Below are 18,316 nucleotides of genomic sequence, written 5' to 3' on the forward strand. Positions count from 1 at the left end.
ATCAGACCTCGGACCCTTTTCCTTTCAGTTTATTTCCTTTTCTTCCCCACTTACCAATGTGTTCTTTTCCATCTTTTTATATTTTTCCAAACCAGCAAGTGCCGAAGCAAGACACTTCAAAGCAGAGATGGGAAGTGAAAGAGCTCTCGTTCTGGACAGATTAGCAAGCAATGTGGCAAAACGGAAAAGCTCAATGCCTCAGAAATTCATTGGTAAGAATACAACCCTTTTTCCTGCTGTTGTTAGCAGATTGTTTGAATGAGATAACATAGGATGCTTACTATACAGGCCCTTCCTAGCTTAATCTCTATTAAAATAAGGTAATTGGTTTTCCATTGTACACATTTATTCTTTGTGATTCATTTTGATAACTAGAGCAAATAGAATAAGATATTTGAACTAAAGAAACTTAATGACTGAAGATGGGAGTACTTGGTGTTCAATTTCTTAAATAGAGTTGGTGTCAAAAATGCTGTTCCTTCCTCTTTATTCTGAATGACATATGTTGCATGAGAGAGTTTATGCAATTTACACCAGTAAGGTGTCCAAGATAACATTTTTGTAATCTTTTGTAATTATATTTTACAAGTTGGTTCCGTTATCATGCTCAAACTTTTTCATGCTCTAAAATGGATTGCCATATTTTCTTGAATTTGATTGAGAATTGGCTTTAAGGGAAAGTGGTTGGGAAAACATAGATTGAAATAACGAGGTTTGCTATAGTCGTTTATCTTACTAGAGTTAATTTTTATGCCATTGGTTTTTACATTGTCAAAGAAACATAGCAGAAGGAGATGGCTAAGAAATAATGATGTCCATTAATGTATTGAGACTGCCGAAGGGCAGAGATATTTTGCTGAACTCTCCCAGATGTTTACATAAATGTGACCAGGATATTTAAAATAGATTTTTATTTGTAAAGTAGGCAGCTGAATTGAATGTATCAGTTTTGCTATAAATTGAAAGGCTGATATTGAACAAAAATAGTTATCACATGAAAATAGGCCTCCCTCAACACCAGTGATATTTTAGAAATCTGTCAGTCTCTTTTTCCAAAGCTGCTTGCTGCTGTTGATTTCTTATTCCAGTCCTTTTGTGTTTATTCTTTTCAATAGCTTTTACAGATAGTAAGTGCTTACGTTGTTTTTAAATCTGGTTAAATTTTATTCTGGTCTAGATAGTTTTTTTTACAGGAAGACATTGTATGTGAATTATAGAGATATACTGAAAAAAAAAACCCATATATTTCAAAATTAGCTAGCTTGGTATTTATGCTTATTTATTTTATTTTGATTAGCTGAAAAGTGTTTGCCCCCTTTTAGTCACTTTAAGAATAAATTGTGTCAGACTAAAGTTGGTACATTTCAGTTTAGAGAGACCCTTTCCTCCTTACCATCTTCCATATGGAGTTAGGCTCAGTGGACCAATTGTGATTCCAAGACATTATCATAAGGCATTGCTCATATATCTTTTGATCTTTACTTATATGAGGAGGTTCTGACTGGAGTACAAAGGAAAACTTGGATTGTTATTCTATGCCATGAGTGTAATTTAATTTGGAGAAAGTTTTGACTCTAGAAATGGCTGGAGCTGATGTGGGGAGGGACATGGGGAGAAACAGGCAAGGAAAAAATGTAAAGTGACTTAATTTTGATCCAGTTATGCTCAGTACATATTGGTATAAGAGAACTAAAATATGAGAGAAGATACCTATATATGAGAGAAGGTTCTTATAGCTGCCCTAAACCTATCATCACTGACCTAAAACCCTACTTAATATAATAAAAGTTGCACAGCTTTAAAAACATATGTGTCATATGTCCAAGTAAATGCCATTTTGCACATCGCATCAGGGATCCATGTTCCATTTGTTTGTTACCATTGCAACCAGAGGATTTTTCACTCCGTCATTTCCAGACTCATGAAAAATACTGATCTTGTAGATGCTGATTTCTCTCATCTTCTGAACCATCACATTCTCTCTGTGTGGAATCAGAAAACCCAATGGAGTTTGCCCTTGATTTGAGCTGAGGTGGCAATTTCAGGGCTGCGGGACCCTGAATAACTAAGGGAAATTTTCTTTTGTGTAAATTATAGTATAGTGCTATAGGAAGAACACTGGATCAGAAGCCAAAAGACCCAGGTTCTGATTCTAGCTCAGTTATTTCTTAACCGTGTATCTTTAGACAAATCACGTAACTTTTCTGCACCTCTGTTTACTCACCTGTGAAATGAGGAGACCGATTAGGTGATGAAGTGATCAGGAAGATCCCTCCCAGCTCTATCATTCTACAAGTCTGTGAAATGAGTTAGAAAAGGCAGCAATCATGAATAGCACTTTGTATTTATAACTTCAGATAACTTTTTTCTTAAGGTTGTATAGCTATGGTGTTTATATTATGAACCGTATATATTTTAGGGTCTTTTTTAGGAAGATGAATCTAAGAAGAATCCATAAAACAGCTTCATTAGCTCAATATTCTTATATTTAACTTAGGGCATTACTACTTGTTTGTTTGCTCTTTCATCCATTCATTCATCATGAAATGGTTATAGGGCTCCTGCCACACACGTGATATTCTGAGCACTATTATAATCTAGCATTAGCTTATATCCTGAACCTTTGTTTTAGAGATACTTTTTGAAATCAAAGAAAGCTTTTGAATCGTTTAACTGAGTCACCCTTTTTGATAGAAAATAGTAATATCAAAGCGGAGGGAGGAACATTATAACACTGTGCAATGAATGTACAGGATGAAGTGATATAAAACATATGAGGCGAATGTTCTCTTCCTTCCTTCTTCTCTTCTTTCTCTTCTCTCTCCTATATTTCCTCTCTAAGGCACCATTTTCTGAAAAGATCAGCTGCCAGAGAACTGGCAATGGGTAAAGTGTGAAGGGAGAATGAGTCACTCCCTTTAATCCTACTGACAGTTGCACAGCCCTCAGACCAACCTTGGCTTCCCTGACCTCTTGAACTGTGAGGGTAAAGGTGAAATTATACCATCAGGTCAGCCTGATACTTTTCCAGCAGGCCAGAGAGAATTACCAGTAAGTAGCATTGTTCATCCATTAGAGACGAACTGAGGAAGAGGGACAGATTGGATTGTCTAAATGCATTTAGAAACACATCAAAAAAAAAAAAAAAGAAAGAAAGCCTCTGTTGTAGAGTAAAAGTAAAATTAAATTACCCAAGCAGGAGAAAAATCAAATCATTTTCCCCTAATTCTCCAAGAAATTTTGTGTCACTTTCTCTAAAATGAAAAATAAGTTGACACATGTTCATTAGAAATCAGCATCTTTACATCATCAAAATAATCCTTAGTTTTTCAAGAACAAGAAGGCCTTAATTTTAAAATGCACCTAATCCTTTTAGGGGTTGTACTTTCTCTGAATCTTATTTTCCTGTTATAAACTTGTTGGACTACACTTCTAACTAGGCCATCTTCAAATACTTGGCTCAAAATAGAGGCCAGATTTCTCTCCTTGAGGGAGGAGGAAAATGACTGCATTTCTGCATATTTCTTTTTCTGATTTTCATTCTTTCTCCAAAAACAGATGTGTTATTCAGACCAAAGTGGTTACCATAGCATTTCCTTATTTTTTTAAATTTTTATGTATTACTTTATTAAAGGAAGTTTTCATGTTGAAAAGAACATGAAAAAAGATCTCACTCATCCGCGGTAAACATGTGAGTGAGGTTTTGACACTTCAACTAACACCAGCAGTTCTCCCTCTGAAGTAACTAATGAGAAATTGTCCGCTTTGGTTAACAGTGACAGGAAGCAGTTTTAATACCTGTTTCTGAGAGCACAAAGTATCTTCTCCCACCCCTTTCCAAGTGGCTGAAATCCATAATCCTATATGCATTACAAAGTCGCAGCATTTTAGAGCTTGAAGGGATATGAGGAACCACCCTGTGAAGTTCTTTTACAAAGGAGGGACAGAGGATCAGAGAGATGAAGAGGCACAGCCGGTAGGTCACAGAGCAGAGTCAGAGCCTAGGGCTATAAAGCACTGCAATCCAAGGGAGATCACCCAGAGCACTGCATGTCATGTGTATGACATGGGGGCTTTGGACGGGGACAAGTCTAGTCATTGAAAACTGGTGGAAGAAAAGCCCTGATGAGGGGTGTCTTCCCCTGGTGACTCCATCAGGACAGACAACATCCAAATAGCACTTCATCAAGTCTCACAGAGAACAAAAGCTTCTTCAGCAACAACAACAAATGTGGTCTCCAGCTCAGTTTTCCTCACTGCCACCCTCACAGCTCTCTCTGTTCTCTCTCCTTCCTGCTTCTTATTCTGTGGCACCCCTCTGCTTCCTCTCCCTGGAAAAAGTTGTTAGTCACTTTAGTCTCATTTAGATCGATATCAGAGCCATAATCATCATCAAATATTCCATTTATTCTACTTGCCTTTTTTTTTTGGATATGTGCTTGCAGTAAGAGAGAGTAAGTGGTAATACACATGGGAAATTGTATGAAAGTAGCAGCAAATACATTCAGGTGGCTTGAAGAAACTTGAAGACAAAGAAACCCCGAATATTTCACATTACTTCATCATGATGATTGGAATTTTGGAACTGTATTCTTTTTATAATGTTCGAATCATTTTCCTCCCTCCTCACAAAAACCTTTCAGTGGCTCCCCATCGGAATAAAATCCAAACTACCCAAGGAGCCTGAGCCTTCTACAATCTGTCTCCAATTTACCTTTTCCAATTTTATCATTTCAGCCAACTAGTCCTTTAATTCAGCTACAAGGAATTACTCCCACTTCCATGTAATTGTTCCTCCATGCTCTCTGTCTGGAATGCCCACCCTCGTACCTGTCCATAAAAGTGTGTGTGGTCTACATTCCACTCCGCTGCTCTGTTCTCCCTCTGCTCTGTTCTCCCTCTGCACCCCAGGCAAGCTTGACAGTCTGCTTTTTGTGATATATATGACTGTCTCCACCACCATCACTACCACCACCTCAGATGACAAGAAGACTTTAAAAAAAGGAAGAGATTAACATTTGTCCCATGTTACATGTGGCATATGTGAGAAATGGTCTGTGTTTTTCTCTCTTCACTCTCCTGGCTACTCTATACTTGTTTCCACCACATAGTATTAAGGATACTGATTTGTAATAAAATTGTGTAAATGCTGCCTCTCCTATCGGATTGCAGTTATATCTCTATCCCTCAAAGCATCTAACACGGTGTGTTGGTGGTGGTGGTGGTGGTGGTGATGATGATGATGATGATGATAGTAGTAATAAAAGATCTATCACTTATGAGTGCTTACATATACCAGGCACTCTGTTAAGCACCTAATAGACATCACAACTTGATGCATCATAGATGTTTCTTGAATGCATGGTGCTAGTCTATACGGGACAAAGCACAGTTGTTTTTCCAATGCTATGGGAATCATTCCTGGAGAGAATATGAAGTCACTACCTGCCGGTGGTGGGAATGTGTAGCCATGGGCAAGGTATCCGCTGGGAAACACTAGTTAACACTCAAACACATACTGAGATATATGGGCCCTTGATTTGCATCCTGGTCCTCCATTTACCAACTGAGCAACCTTGGCAACTTTATCAACCTGTTCGCACTTCAGGTTCTTCATCTGACTAAGATGATAATTCGTCTTAGGTAAAATGAGACAATATGCAAAGTATCTAGGACAGCACTGGGTATATAGTGGGAGCCCAATAAATAGTGGCTATTCTTATCAGTATTATATATAAAGCACAGTGCTAGGTACTGTGAAGTGTAAAGACCAGAAGTCAAAAGATTAGGGTAGTGGATCTTGTCCCTCGACCCCAAAGGTAGAGGTCTGAATCCACATGCTCAGTGAAGGTCTCTTTTAGTTCTAGGCTAGGATTCTGTACTTTGAAGTTGGCACTTAGAAGCCAACAACCATATGCCTTCAACACATTGCAGCAGTTCAGGTCAGGCAGTTGCTCAGTTTAAAGTTACCAAAGCCTAGATATTAGGAATCAACACCTTTAAAAAGAACCACAGGTAGGGAGTGCCCCAACCAGGCAGCCTTGGTTTCTAAACTTAGGACAAGCTGTTGCCATTTGTATTTTCATTGGAAGAAAACCTAATTCAGCCTGAAGCTGCTATCGTTAGTCATTCAAAGGTGTGGTATGATTTTGACTAGAAGCTGGACCAGACGCTCCATGCAGGTTTGGGAGCAGTTACACTCTTGTGGTTTGACTAACCTTTTTTATGAGTGTGTTACTAAAGAAACGTGAGCTGTTGGCTTTTCTATTACTGTAGCTTACCCCTTCTGAGTTTCATACACATTGAGTCATCGTGTCTACAGGTGACTGATAATCATCTGCACAACTCAAGTTACCGTAACTTGGAGATGAGGGGATCTGATGACTGCAGCGTGTGTGCACGTGAAGATCTGAGGCTCTCCCATCTTCTTAACAATGAACAATGGTCTGCATTAACCACAGAACTCAGTCACATATTTCCACTCGTCCAGGGGTTCATTTTCCTCTTAATGTTTTGCCTCTTACAACGTTAGCACTCAGCTGTTTTCTGACATATGCTGCAGGTGGTAAAATTATATTCCTAATTAAGTAAAGCCAACTCTTGGTAGAAAGGATAAAAGCAGAGTTTATGATGTGCCTGTCCCACCCTGGAAACTTTCTAGAGCCTCTCTGTTAGGTAGAAAGATTAAAAAAAAAAAAATTTCTCAGAGACCCCTGGTATTTGGGGAGTGGAGTAGAGCTGGCCATATGGAAAATCATTAACAACCTTGAAAAGGCCAAGAAACCAAAGTTCATCATTTCTATGTCATGCTCAGGGGAATAAATATGTGTAACCTTAGCTGGCTTTCCTGTTCTCAGTCTTATTCTTCCAAGTAGCCTTGATCAAAGATATATCTAATCAGGAAGTTTAAAATGAAAACCATTGATTACTTTGGCAAAAGTCTACTTTTCTGTTGCTTTTTAATGAGTTGCCAAGGCAGGACATTTTTCTTTGCATACTTTTTCTCTCAGGTATTTGTCTAGAAATTGTCAGGTTTGCCTTAAGGTTGAGGATGCAGGACAAATGTGTGTGATTAGATCAGATCTTTTAGCTGGTCTTTCTTGCTCCATTTTCTCACTGTTCTGGTCCATCTCACACATTGCTGTTACATTACTATCCTGAAAATAACATTTTGACCACAAGTGTTCCTTGCTCGTGGGCATGTACTGGTTTGCTGTCTGTTCAAATCCAAACTCTATGGTCGGCCATTCAGAATGCCCATCATTTGGTCCTGCCATGTATTTTCTTTTTCCAATATCTCCCAAAATGTGGTATGCAAAGTGCCAGGAAGCCCATAGGGCATTAAAAAACCTAGATCCACAGTCAAGAAAATTATTTTCTATTTATCCTCTTTCAATCAACCTGATTATACTAAGGAGAAAGATTTAGACCTAACTTAATGTTAGTTGTCTTTAACACTAATCTCACACTTGGCAATTTCTGTTTTGGACAAAGAGAAAGGGGGTCTTTGTCTCCAAGTACTCACAGTAGTGTTGGATCAAAATTGAATCAATTGCTCTGTTTCATCGTCTTAACTTTTCATAGTTACCTATTTGTGGCAAGTGATTCTTGTTTTCCGTTTATGTCAGTGATCCAGAGTTTCCTTAAAAAATAGGTTTATTTTAGCAAGAGAGAATGAGAGAGGGAGAGAAGAAAAGAAAAGAAAAGAAAAAATGAGGACTGATTCAAACAAAACTAAAAACCCTGATGTTTAAGTCCTTTCTATGTGCCAGGCACTGTTCTGAGTGCTGATCTGTGACCCCGTGAGGTACATACGATTATTATCCTCACTTTACAGGTTAAGTAACTTGTCCAAGGTCATGAAACTCGTAACTGATGAGCCAGCATCGCATCCAGTCCACCTGATTCTAGGGCTCATGCTGTCAACCACACTACCCTGGTGTGTGAATATTGCAGAATGTGAAGGAATAAGTGAAGTTTGAGAAATACTTTATTTCATACTTCTTGATATTAGCTATAGCCAGACTCTCTCCTTCCCTGTTCATGTCCTGCATAGTCCCACTTCTCTGCCTTCCTTCATGCTCCTCCCTCAATTAGGATGTCTCTTCTACCTCTCTGAAAATCTAAATCCTACCATTGCAACACTCTTCTCAGAATTTAGGTTTGGCAAGAATGCTTTTCCTTTCCCAACTACTCGTGAATTTTTTGCATTCTCATAACATTTAAGTATAAAATTTATACCAAGCCACCTTGCCCTTGCCTTATAATTCTTTTTGTAGAAGGTGTATTACTCCTCTGCTCAGATGCCTCAAACATGGCATTTAGAATAAAATCAAAGGCCTCTATAGAGCAAAGTGGCCATTTCACAACTTTTAACATTTATTTTTCTCTAGTTCTCTATATATAGGTGTTATTTCTCTCCCACTAGGTTGGAGACATCTCAAGAAAAAGGAACTGGTTCTCCCAATCCTTTTGTTTTCTTGGTTTTTTTTTTAATCACTGAACCCTTTACTGTATGGCAGTAACAAATTTTGGGACCGCAACATGCCTAGGAAATGCTACAGAAGAGAGGATAAGGCTCAGCAAATCTCTCGAACCCAACATCTACAGAATGAAAAAACATTAGCAATAACTTTAGCCTCATTTCCAACTCTTGACATATCTTCTTTGCTTTCTCTTCCTTCTACCAGCCACTCATCACTGAGCACATCTGCCATCACTGCAGACCCCTCTCCTGCTTTCCCTGTGGCCAGAGAGCCTTTGTTTTCTAACACAACACCCACACGCCCTGGAGGTGGCTAAACTCTGTTTTCAAAATTTCTCAGCAGTTTGACAATGAGAAGTAGGAGAAGGTGACCACAAATAAATTTTTCAGTTAAGTGTGAGATAGGCCCTAATGATCACATGTGTATCAATGACACATTTTTTCAAGCAAAAGAATCACACACTTTATGAAAGGGACAAAGATCACGATCTTTCATCAAGAAGGCTTTTCTAAAACCTACATTTGAAGCCCTTCTACTTAAATCTCAGTCTGGTGACTGCTGTGTTTGGGGAGTGGCAAGTATAGGGAGTGGGTAGTTTCTGGGGCTATTTTTTCTATCCCTGTAGCTATTTAAAAAGCTGCCGAGGCCAGTCACTGAACATCCCCACTTGTAGTACTTCTGTCCCTTGGCTCCCTAGTGTTACAAACAGAAAATAACAAGCAAAATAAGAGTTTGGGACCTGACTGTATCTTATGAGTTCACACACAGTAGAAATGCCAATGCCCCCACGCTCCTGCACAGGGAGCCCCCTCTGAACCCCATCTTCCTGTTCTCTTGCTTTGTTTTCTCCAGAGTTCCCCTCTGATCTGAGCAGTGGAAACAACCCATGTTGTAGTTTCAACTTAATGACTCTCCCTTTTGCCTGCCGGCTTAATTTATTTTGACTGCCCAAACGTGTGCTGTCAACCACTTTCCCCTGAGACTTCAGCACCGTATGGAACCATTCTGCCAGGGCTGGGTGTTCTTGAGCAAAGCATGTCCTTCCTCACTTTTCAAGGACTCTGAAAAAGAATTTTATAAATGCTTTGTCTTTGTGTTTTTCCTTTTGTAACTCACTCTTTCACTTGTTCTAGGTGAGAAGCGCCACTGCTTTGATGTCAGTTATAATCCCAGCTATATGTACGAGAAGGAGAATGAGCTAATACAGAACCGAATGATGGACCAAGCCATCAATAATGCCATCAGCTATCTTGGTGCTGAGGCCCTGCGCCCCTTAGTACAGACACCACCTGCCCCCACCTCAGAGATGGTTCCAGTTATCAGCAGCATGTACCCCATAGCCCTCACCCGTGCTGAGATGCCGAATGGTGTCCCCCAGGACCTGGAAAAGAAGACCATCCACATGCCAGAGAAGAACCTCCCTTCTGAAAGAGGCCTCTCCCCCAACAATAGTGGCCATGACTCCACGGACACTGACAGCAACCATGAAGAACGCCAGAATCATATCTACCAGCAAAATCACATGGTCCCTCCTCGGGTCCGCAATGGAATGCCTCTTCTGAAGGAGGTCCCCCGCTCTTATGAACTCTTCAAGCCCCCACCCATCTGCCCACGAGACTCCATCAAAGTGATCAACAAAGAAGGGGAGATTATGGATGTGTATCGGTGTGACCACTGTCGAGTCCTCTTTCTGGATTATGTGATGTTCACTATTCACATGGGCTGCCACGGCTTTCGTGACCCTTTTGAGTGTAACATGTGTGGGTATCGAAGCCACGATCGATATGAGTTCTCCTCTCACATAGCCAGAGGAGAACACAGAGCCACATTGAAGTGAACATCTGGTCCCAGAGATGATTTGCGCCTGAGCATTCAACATCATTTTTAAAAACTGATACCCCACTTAACAAATCATCCTCAAAACAAACTCAGATCCAAATTCCTTCCCATACTATTTTTAGTGTCTAAAGGGCCATGTTCATATGGGCAACAGAGAAACGCTATCTCCATTCAAAAGTTGTTTGCAGATGTGTTACTACTTTTGTGACACCTTGTTTTCCTGTGAGGGACTCGATTTTTATATTTAAAAGCCAATGAAGTATTTGGTCATCATCTTTTGCATCAATAGAACAGGCATTCCTTGGAGTTTGTTGCCAGTCGAAAGAGTGTCCCAGTTGTGCTACACGAGACATTCTTTCTCAGATACATCAGCCTTACGTTCAAAAGTCTTTTGGTCATAAGCCAGGTCCACAGAAAAGAAAAACTGACCAGCTGACCTTGTTGGGAAGACTTGCCCTTCTGCACTTGACACAAGGCTGAAGGTTAGGATATAATCTCATCCTAATTAGAATCTAATAGTAAGGAAAAGAATAGCCATAAAATAAATGTCTGTTACCAATGACTGAAGACCCAGTCACGGAGCATCGGATTCATCCTCATCACCTAAGCAAAAACAAAACAACAACCAAAAAAAAACAACTCATCTGATGATACTTCTGCTTCTACTGTTTACCCTCCCATCTCCAATTAAAAGCTGCTTTGGGTTAAACCAGTCATCTAGGAGAAATTCTACACCAGAACAACTCATGGTTTTAAATATAGACCATCATCAAAACTCCAGGAAGTTGTCCACTGTGGGCGATGGCATCCATTTCCTGTGATCAAGATTGGCAGAGCTGAGTTCTGAGGGGAAGATGGTTTAGCAGCACCACCAGGGGAGAAAAAAAAAACACCTACCTGAAAGTTCTTGGTCTCCTTCCTGGCGTATTAGTATAGAGCTCAGAGCAAACTTGCAAACAATTCTTTGACCAAAAAAATACCAAAGAATCCAAAAAGTATGACTTAGTCTTCCCCACCCCACAAGAGAGGACTCAGGGATAGAGGTCAAGAATGTTGTTTAGATCAGAGCTGAGCTTCGCAATGGGATGAGGAGGGGAGCAGCTCTGCTGGAAGGTTCTTCTTCATCAGGCAGGTTGGGTTCCCCCTACTCTCATTTTAAATGGAGCTGCAGTATCCCACAAAGATTCCTGAAAGTCTGATCTTAGTTCTGCAGATGTATTGGTCATCTCTATCCTTAATTATGGGAGGCATCCTATCAAGGAAAAGTGCTGCAATAGTTGTAAAATTAGCACTGGAATAGGAGTCACAAAATCTGTTTGCTAATTCCACATTTGCCCCAAATTAGCTGTATGACTTTGGGTAAATCATTTAACTCTTGAAACTAAATTTCCTCAACTGTTGAATAAGAGTTGGATTTAGATGTTCTCTAAGGTCTCTTCCAGCTTTAAATTTATATAATTATGCAGTAACCAGTTATTTTTTAAAGCTCTTAATGTATGGGTACTGGAAACCCACGGATATTTGAAAAAGTAAGCATTTATGCAGCATTAAGTATTAAGCAGAAGAGTCTGTATATGAATTCTGTTTCACATATCTTTGGTGTGAAAATGGTAGTGTTAAGTTTTTCCTTTAACCACTGAGTTGTGAATGTGAAGAGGGTGGTGGGGAGGAACAAAAAACAGGAAGGTATTTTGATCTTGCCCCAAAGTGTACACACAAACTGGCACCTGCAGCTGCTTGCCAAAGACTTTTTATTTTTTTTTATTTTTTTTTACCTTTTTAGGGACTTGTGTTAGGGAAAATAAATTCTGCTTCCAGGGACAACTTCATGGAGCCTATTTACAAATTAAGAGTCAGCTTTGTGAACATTTCTTCCAGAGCCAAGAATCCCCAATTCCTGGTAGATTAGCGTTTTATGTATCTGCCTTGATATTTCGAAAGGGCTTATGCATCAGGCTCAAACACAACTTGTTATATGTGCTGCCAGTAATTAAAATGTTCCACCTCAGACTGCACAAATGGCTTATCCCTCTTTGTAGCATGGCGTCTGTCTCAGGAAAAAAGATTTTGTGAAATTCCATGGCAACAGTCCCAACATGTTGGAGATTTCAGCTAAAAGACAAGATATATTTCGGTGTGTAGTCTTCAGTATATCACTGTATTTCTGTAATCCTAGACTCCAAGCTGCTTGGAGCTGCCATGTTGCTTATACCCATTGTGAAAGAGAAGCTACTTATTATATTCTTGAAATGTCACACATCCTGTTGACTCTTCAGGGAACAAAAGAAGAGAAATTAGAAGGATTAGTAGAAAAGAAAGCTAGGGAAAGGGAGCGTTTCCGCCAGATTAATGGGAAACTCTTCGCTGAAGACACCAACTTTTGCACCTTGAGATAGTGAAACTAAGGCCCATCCCACCCACCCAGGGACACTTTTTGTAAATATGACCCTCATTTTCCCTGTGACTAATGGGTTTTCTGAATGATTTCCAAAGGCTGTGCTTTCATTGTAGCATTCTGAATCTAGACAGAGGCATATCAAGTCCAGAGAAAATTTGTATGTGGAAGCATTCTTAAATCTTACAGTTGAACTAAGTGGTATGTAGTGGTTACCACCACACAGGTCAACACTTTCTTCTATAGGCACTCCTTATACTAATTAATGACCCCCACCTTCCCTCCTACCCGCTAAGGGTGGGTGAAGACAGTGAAGAAGAATCTTAGCAAGATGCTGAGAGAAAAAGGTGGCCGGACTCACATCTGAAGTCCCACAGCAGCTTCAGACAGCACGTTTGCTTTCTCAGCCAGAGTCCCCCTGAACAGGAGGCTCGCTGGTCTCTCCTTCATTGTTAGGCCTCCCGCCTCACCCTCAGGAAGCCACAATCTGAGAAACAGCCTGCCCCTATGAGAAATTCCCTTGCCGCCAAGGTGACACAATTGGGGTGAGGATGGAGAAGAAAGAGAACTGGTTCTCCAGATTTCCTTTATCACTGAAGTGCTGCAAAGGTATTTCCTCCTGGCAGAGAACTAAATAGAAGTGTTCCCCCATTACCCTCCACCGCCATCACCAGAGGAAAAAAAAGATAATAAATCTAGCAGTCTTTAGATTCTTTACTTAAGTCACTCTCCCAAAAAGATATTTGCCTTGATACAGATAAGCTAGCTAATCTTGTGCTTTGTTACCTCTGAGCTGTTCCTGACTCAGCTTCTGATTTTGTCAGTGACAAAATTTCTCGCCTTTTAAATGCAGCACTGAACATTTTGCTAGGCCCATACTCACAGTGGCCCAGATATAAAATGACCTCAGATTTCTTTTGCAAAAAGAAACGTTTAAGAACACAAAATTTTACTTGGTTGAAACACTGTGTTAACAAAGCTCACATTAACATAAAGTTTTCCCAAGTAGATTTCCCAAGTAGAATATTTTAAGGGGAAAAGAAGTACTTCCGACATATTTCTCAGGGCAGGCAATAAGACCGTAATGGAAATGTTAACTGTCCAAAGTCCTGGCTTTAATGTGTACCCTGCTGAGAGCAGGTCTGCTGGTCTGATCTCCGGTGGAGATCTGGACACTCGGGAACACCCAAGATTTGAGCCCTCAGAGATATCTAAGCTTTTCTCAGACTCAGAATTAGGACTTTTGAGCTCAAGAAGGGGAAAGGAAGCAGAATGATGAAAATTTTGTCCTAGAAAATAGCATCAAGCTGTAGAGAAGAAAATAAGAGGTATACAGTGGTATTTCTTTTCTTTTCAAGAGTTGGGAACTAATTTTGTGCTCAGGATTACAGTTCAGAGACCCTCTGCAGGCAGTTCAGAAAGAGCAAAATGACTGGTGATGTAAGTGCCTGTAAAGAGAACAACTTTTGACCTGAAACCAAAGGCTAGACCTGGGCCACCCTAGCCAAAGGACTCTGTTCTCTAAGGCTAAAAGGACTGAACAGTTCTGAGAATTATGAGTGAACCCAAAGCTGGGGACTGCCGCCTCTGAGGACTGTGGACTCAAGGTGTAGGCTTTGAATCTGTGTGAGCTCACAACAAAAGACTGTACCTCTGTTTACCCAAACTGTATATACTCTGTACCCCAACATGCCACCGGTACGATAAACAGATCTTTGTACTTTGAAGAAGTTGAAAGCAAGTTTCCTCTAAATATTAAAATAGTGGACTGTCTTATACATTGATATTATTTGAAACTGGAATGTTAATATTTTGATTAAAAAATGTAAGGTCATAACAATATCTACCTCTCAAGGATGTTGTGAGGTTTTATGTAATTGTCTATGGAGTAATGTTACTTTTTTTTAAGGGGCAGGGGGATTATGTTGGATAATTGCAAACTTTCCACTATATGTACTGTATCTGGATTTAAAGACATGGAAAATATTCAAAAACCATACTAGGACCATAATAGTAATTCAGTTGCCAATGGAGGCAACTGATATCTAACACGGTTTCCTTCACGTTTTAATGCATCAGAGTAAAGAATAGCAGCCATCTTGGCGGCTGCTCTTGGTTGGGGGCCGTCCTGCACCTAAGGCAGGAAGGCGGTGGCCGCAAAGAGGATGAAAAAGTCCCTGGAGTCCATCAACTCTAGGCTCCGACTTGTTAAGAAAAGTGGAAAGTACATGCTGGGGTACAAGCAGACTCTGAAAACGATCAGACAAGGCAAAGCGAAACTGGTCATCCTCGCCAACAACTGCCCAGCCTTGAGGAAATCTGAAATAGAGTACTACGCCATGTTGGCCAAGACTGGTGTCCATCACTACAGTGGCAATAATCTTGAATTGGGCACAACGTGTGGAAAATATTGCAGAGTATGCACACTGGCTATCATTGAGCCAGGTGATTCCGATATCATTAGAAGCATGCCAGAACAGACTGGTTAAAAGTAAATCATGCAAATTTTTTTCTTTAATAAAACTGGCCAGAGCTTGTTTTAAAAACTAAAAAAAAAAAATATATACCAAACCTTAAAACCTATGTGATTTAACTGTTTGCTACAGGTACTTCATGGCATTGCAGCCAGGGAAGTAGAAGAGCTTTGTTCCTACACTGTCTTACAAGCCCCCAGCCATTAATTCCCCAAGCAACTTAGTTTCCTCAAATGGTCCTCACTGTCCATATGTCCATTGACCCACTCTAGAAAGCCTGGGAAGCAGTCCCATAATGCCACCCACCTTCTTCCAAGCCCATGCAATGCATCTGTGGTGCCTATTTCATATTCTGAGTGTAAATGCAGCTTTGCTTTTTTTCTCCTAAAAAGACTGAGAACAAACATTTTAACATGTTAGGAAAATGGGGCAGCCTTAAAAATGACTGATCCCATTGCTAGTGACTCATTTATACAAGGACTCTTCCAGATTAGCAGACAAGGCCTTTTTGGTGGGCCTGCTTCTGTGGGTTCACAGAAACCAAATTACTGTGGGTTGCAAAGAATTAGCAGGTCATTTGAAAAGCAGACATCCCTTCACCCAGACTGTGGTTTTGCATGCTCAGGTTCTCAGTCTGAGCTTTGGTGAAGGATCATTTTGGCTGCTGGAAAAACCATAGCTTATTTTTAATTTCTGGTTGCCAAAGCCGCCACACGTGTGGTCTGTGGATGACCCTTGTCTGCAGAATGACGGGGCAGGAAGGGAACGTGGTTTGGGGCTCAGGGTGGCCTTTGCACCAGGAGCGAGGGAGGGAGACCTTGCAGGGGGGTTTTGACACGGCCTGTGCTCACAGCCTTCTCATCTGGGTTTCTCAGAAATGCACTCCCTACCCAGCAGTGACTTTCCCTCTTGATTTCCCTGAGTTTTACCTGGAGTCCAACCATTTGGAGTACTGTAAGGTGCCTTACTCTCCTTAAAGAGTATTTAAAGAGCTTCTTAAATGTAGCAGCGCTAACCTTGCCAGAACCTTAATGAGTGCCTCCTCGCATCCAAAATGGCCCTGCTGATAGTTTTCAAAGTTTCTTTACCATGTTTGATTTTTACATTGAAAAATAAAAAATACCGGTGTGTTTAAAATTAGTCATTGTGCATGTCTATCATTTGTAGTTGCTGCTGTCAGAAAACGGAAGGGTTTAATTCTGCCTCTAGGAATATTTCTTAATTTAGCTCCTCTGGCTATTGTTTCAAGTCCACGTACTAGGATAAATGGAATTATCACCAAAATAAAGCATCTCGCCTGACGCCTTGCTGACCTGCTGTTGGTATCTCGCTGCTGGTTCCTGTACCCTCATAGTGAGGTTCCGATTCCACTGGTCCTTAGTTCACTGAAGGGACTGGAAGAGGTTGGGGTCTGGACTTGACAAGATTAATAACTGAGCACAGTGTCTCCCAGTTCCAAGACACAACTCTACCCTCCCCCCAGGCAGGGATGGTTTCTAAAAGATAGACAAGTTCTGACTTTTTCATCTCTGGGGTCTCAAACGTCCCCATTGGGAAACTCAAGCTACAGTTGCTGAACCACATTTGAACATAGTCTTTAGACACGTGGACGCCCAAACCCAAGGTATTAGAGGAAAAACTCCTGTGGGAGAATGGCCTAGGGATCATGCATCCTTCTCCCTATCTTGGTATCATTTGTTCTCTCTTAGAAAAATATCAGAAGAGAGTCTGAGAGGCAGTCTGTTCTTTTGCTCAGCCTCATCCAAAACACCTTCCCTTTCCCCTCTCCCATGGAAGAGGCAGGAGGAAGACATTTCTGAGGTTTAGGAGTAGCAAACATGGGGCCAGGTGGGCGGCAGCTTTCTCTGGCTCTACCTGCAGCACCATCCCCCTCCCTTTAACAGCACCAGACTTTTGGGAGGATCTCCAGCAGGTTTTCCAGCCTCACCACTGGGCAGGGAGAGAGGATCGGCACTGCAGCCTTTGTACCATAACGTTAAATACACTTAAAAATGGCCTCTCAGTAGCTGATTTTCAGCCTTGGAGAGAATAGCATGTGGCTGTCCCTATTCCCATTCCCTTCCCAAAGTAGAAGCAGCTCAGGGAGAAAAGAGGGAGACTGGGATCCTCTTTGTCAATGAGCAGTAGAGAGAGATCCACAGCTGGCTGGTGTTGGGCTTGGGGCTGAATAAACTTCCAACCTGAGGACAGTTTCCTTTCCTAATTCTTGGGAACTAATTTGATGCTTTAGAAAGTGGTGGGCCTGGCAATGGAGGCCACCCCACACCTGCACCCTCCTCCTCCCCCATCACTCAACACAACCAGGCCATTCACACAGGCTGCGGTGCCCAAACCTCCACCTGCAGGCAACTGCCACCCAAGGGCAGGCAAGGGAACAAGGACTTGTCTTCCCTGCGTCATGTCCCCCTAGCAACCAGAGTCTGAGGAAGAGAGGAGGTGAGGGCTTTGGGAAGACTAGGAAGCTGAGGGATGGTGGAGGAATACATGCAGCCCAGGACACAAGTTCTGGCTGCAGAACATTCCCGGGTCAGACAGTTGTTTGCATAAAAGCCAAAAGCCCCTGCACCTGGGGTGGGGAGGCCCTCTGGGGAGGTACTCCCTGGCTTGGGGGAGAGGGGGGAAGGAAGGTGTCATGGAAAGTCCCTGAAGGACACGGGGTGTTGAATTTGCTGTGGTTTTGTTTTTAACTCTGTCTTGACCTGTGAAGTAGGCAGCTGCCTCCCTTCCCCCAAAATAACAGACCTTCCCCCAGAATAACACGAACATACCCAAGGAAAGAGCACTGTAGTGGAAAGAATGGAGGTTAGAGGACCTGTGGGTGATGTAAACTGCCCCCCTTCCCCAGGACTGAGGGGGCAGGAAGCCCCAGAACAGTCTTTTCCCATAACCTCGCCTTCCCCCTCAGCCCCCCTGCCCCTTGGCCCAGAAGAGCTGCCTAGTCAGATAAACCACAGCCCTGGGGGTGGCTGATGGATGGGAACTAGGGGGGCAGATGCCACCTCCTCCCCCAGGCTGGTCCTTCCACTGGCTCAATCCCCATGCCACCCCCGCTGGAATTACATTCTCAGCACCTCCATCTCCCTCTCACTCACAGACCCTAA

At 41.6% G+C, this 18,316-nt stretch overlaps 1 protein-coding gene across 4 annotated transcripts in view; it reads left to right on the forward strand.

The window, feature by feature from the left end:
• Positions 1 to 14,937, forward strand: part of IKZF3 (IKAROS family zinc finger 3) — a 76,149-nt gene extending 61,212 nt beyond the window's left edge. For all 4 annotated transcript variants that reach the window (XM_039873589.1, XM_039873588.1, XM_039873591.1 and 1 more), the window contains 2 exons: positions 96 to 212; positions 9,620 to 14,937. In XM_039873589.1, coding sequence (XP_039729523.1) covers positions 96 to 212; positions 9,620 to 10,323 — 821 coding nt within the window. In that variant the 3' untranslated portion in view covers positions 10,324 to 14,937. The remainder of the gene's footprint in view (positions 1 to 95; positions 213 to 9,619) is intronic.
• Positions 14,938 to 18,316: the final 3,379 nt, after the last annotated feature.

Source organism: Pteropus medius, unplaced genomic scaffold, assembly GCF_902729225.1.
Source record: "Pteropus medius unplaced genomic scaffold, Ma_sr-lr_union100, whole genome shotgun sequence".
NCBI lineage: Eukaryota > Metazoa > Chordata > Mammalia > Chiroptera > Pteropodidae > Pteropus > Pteropus medius.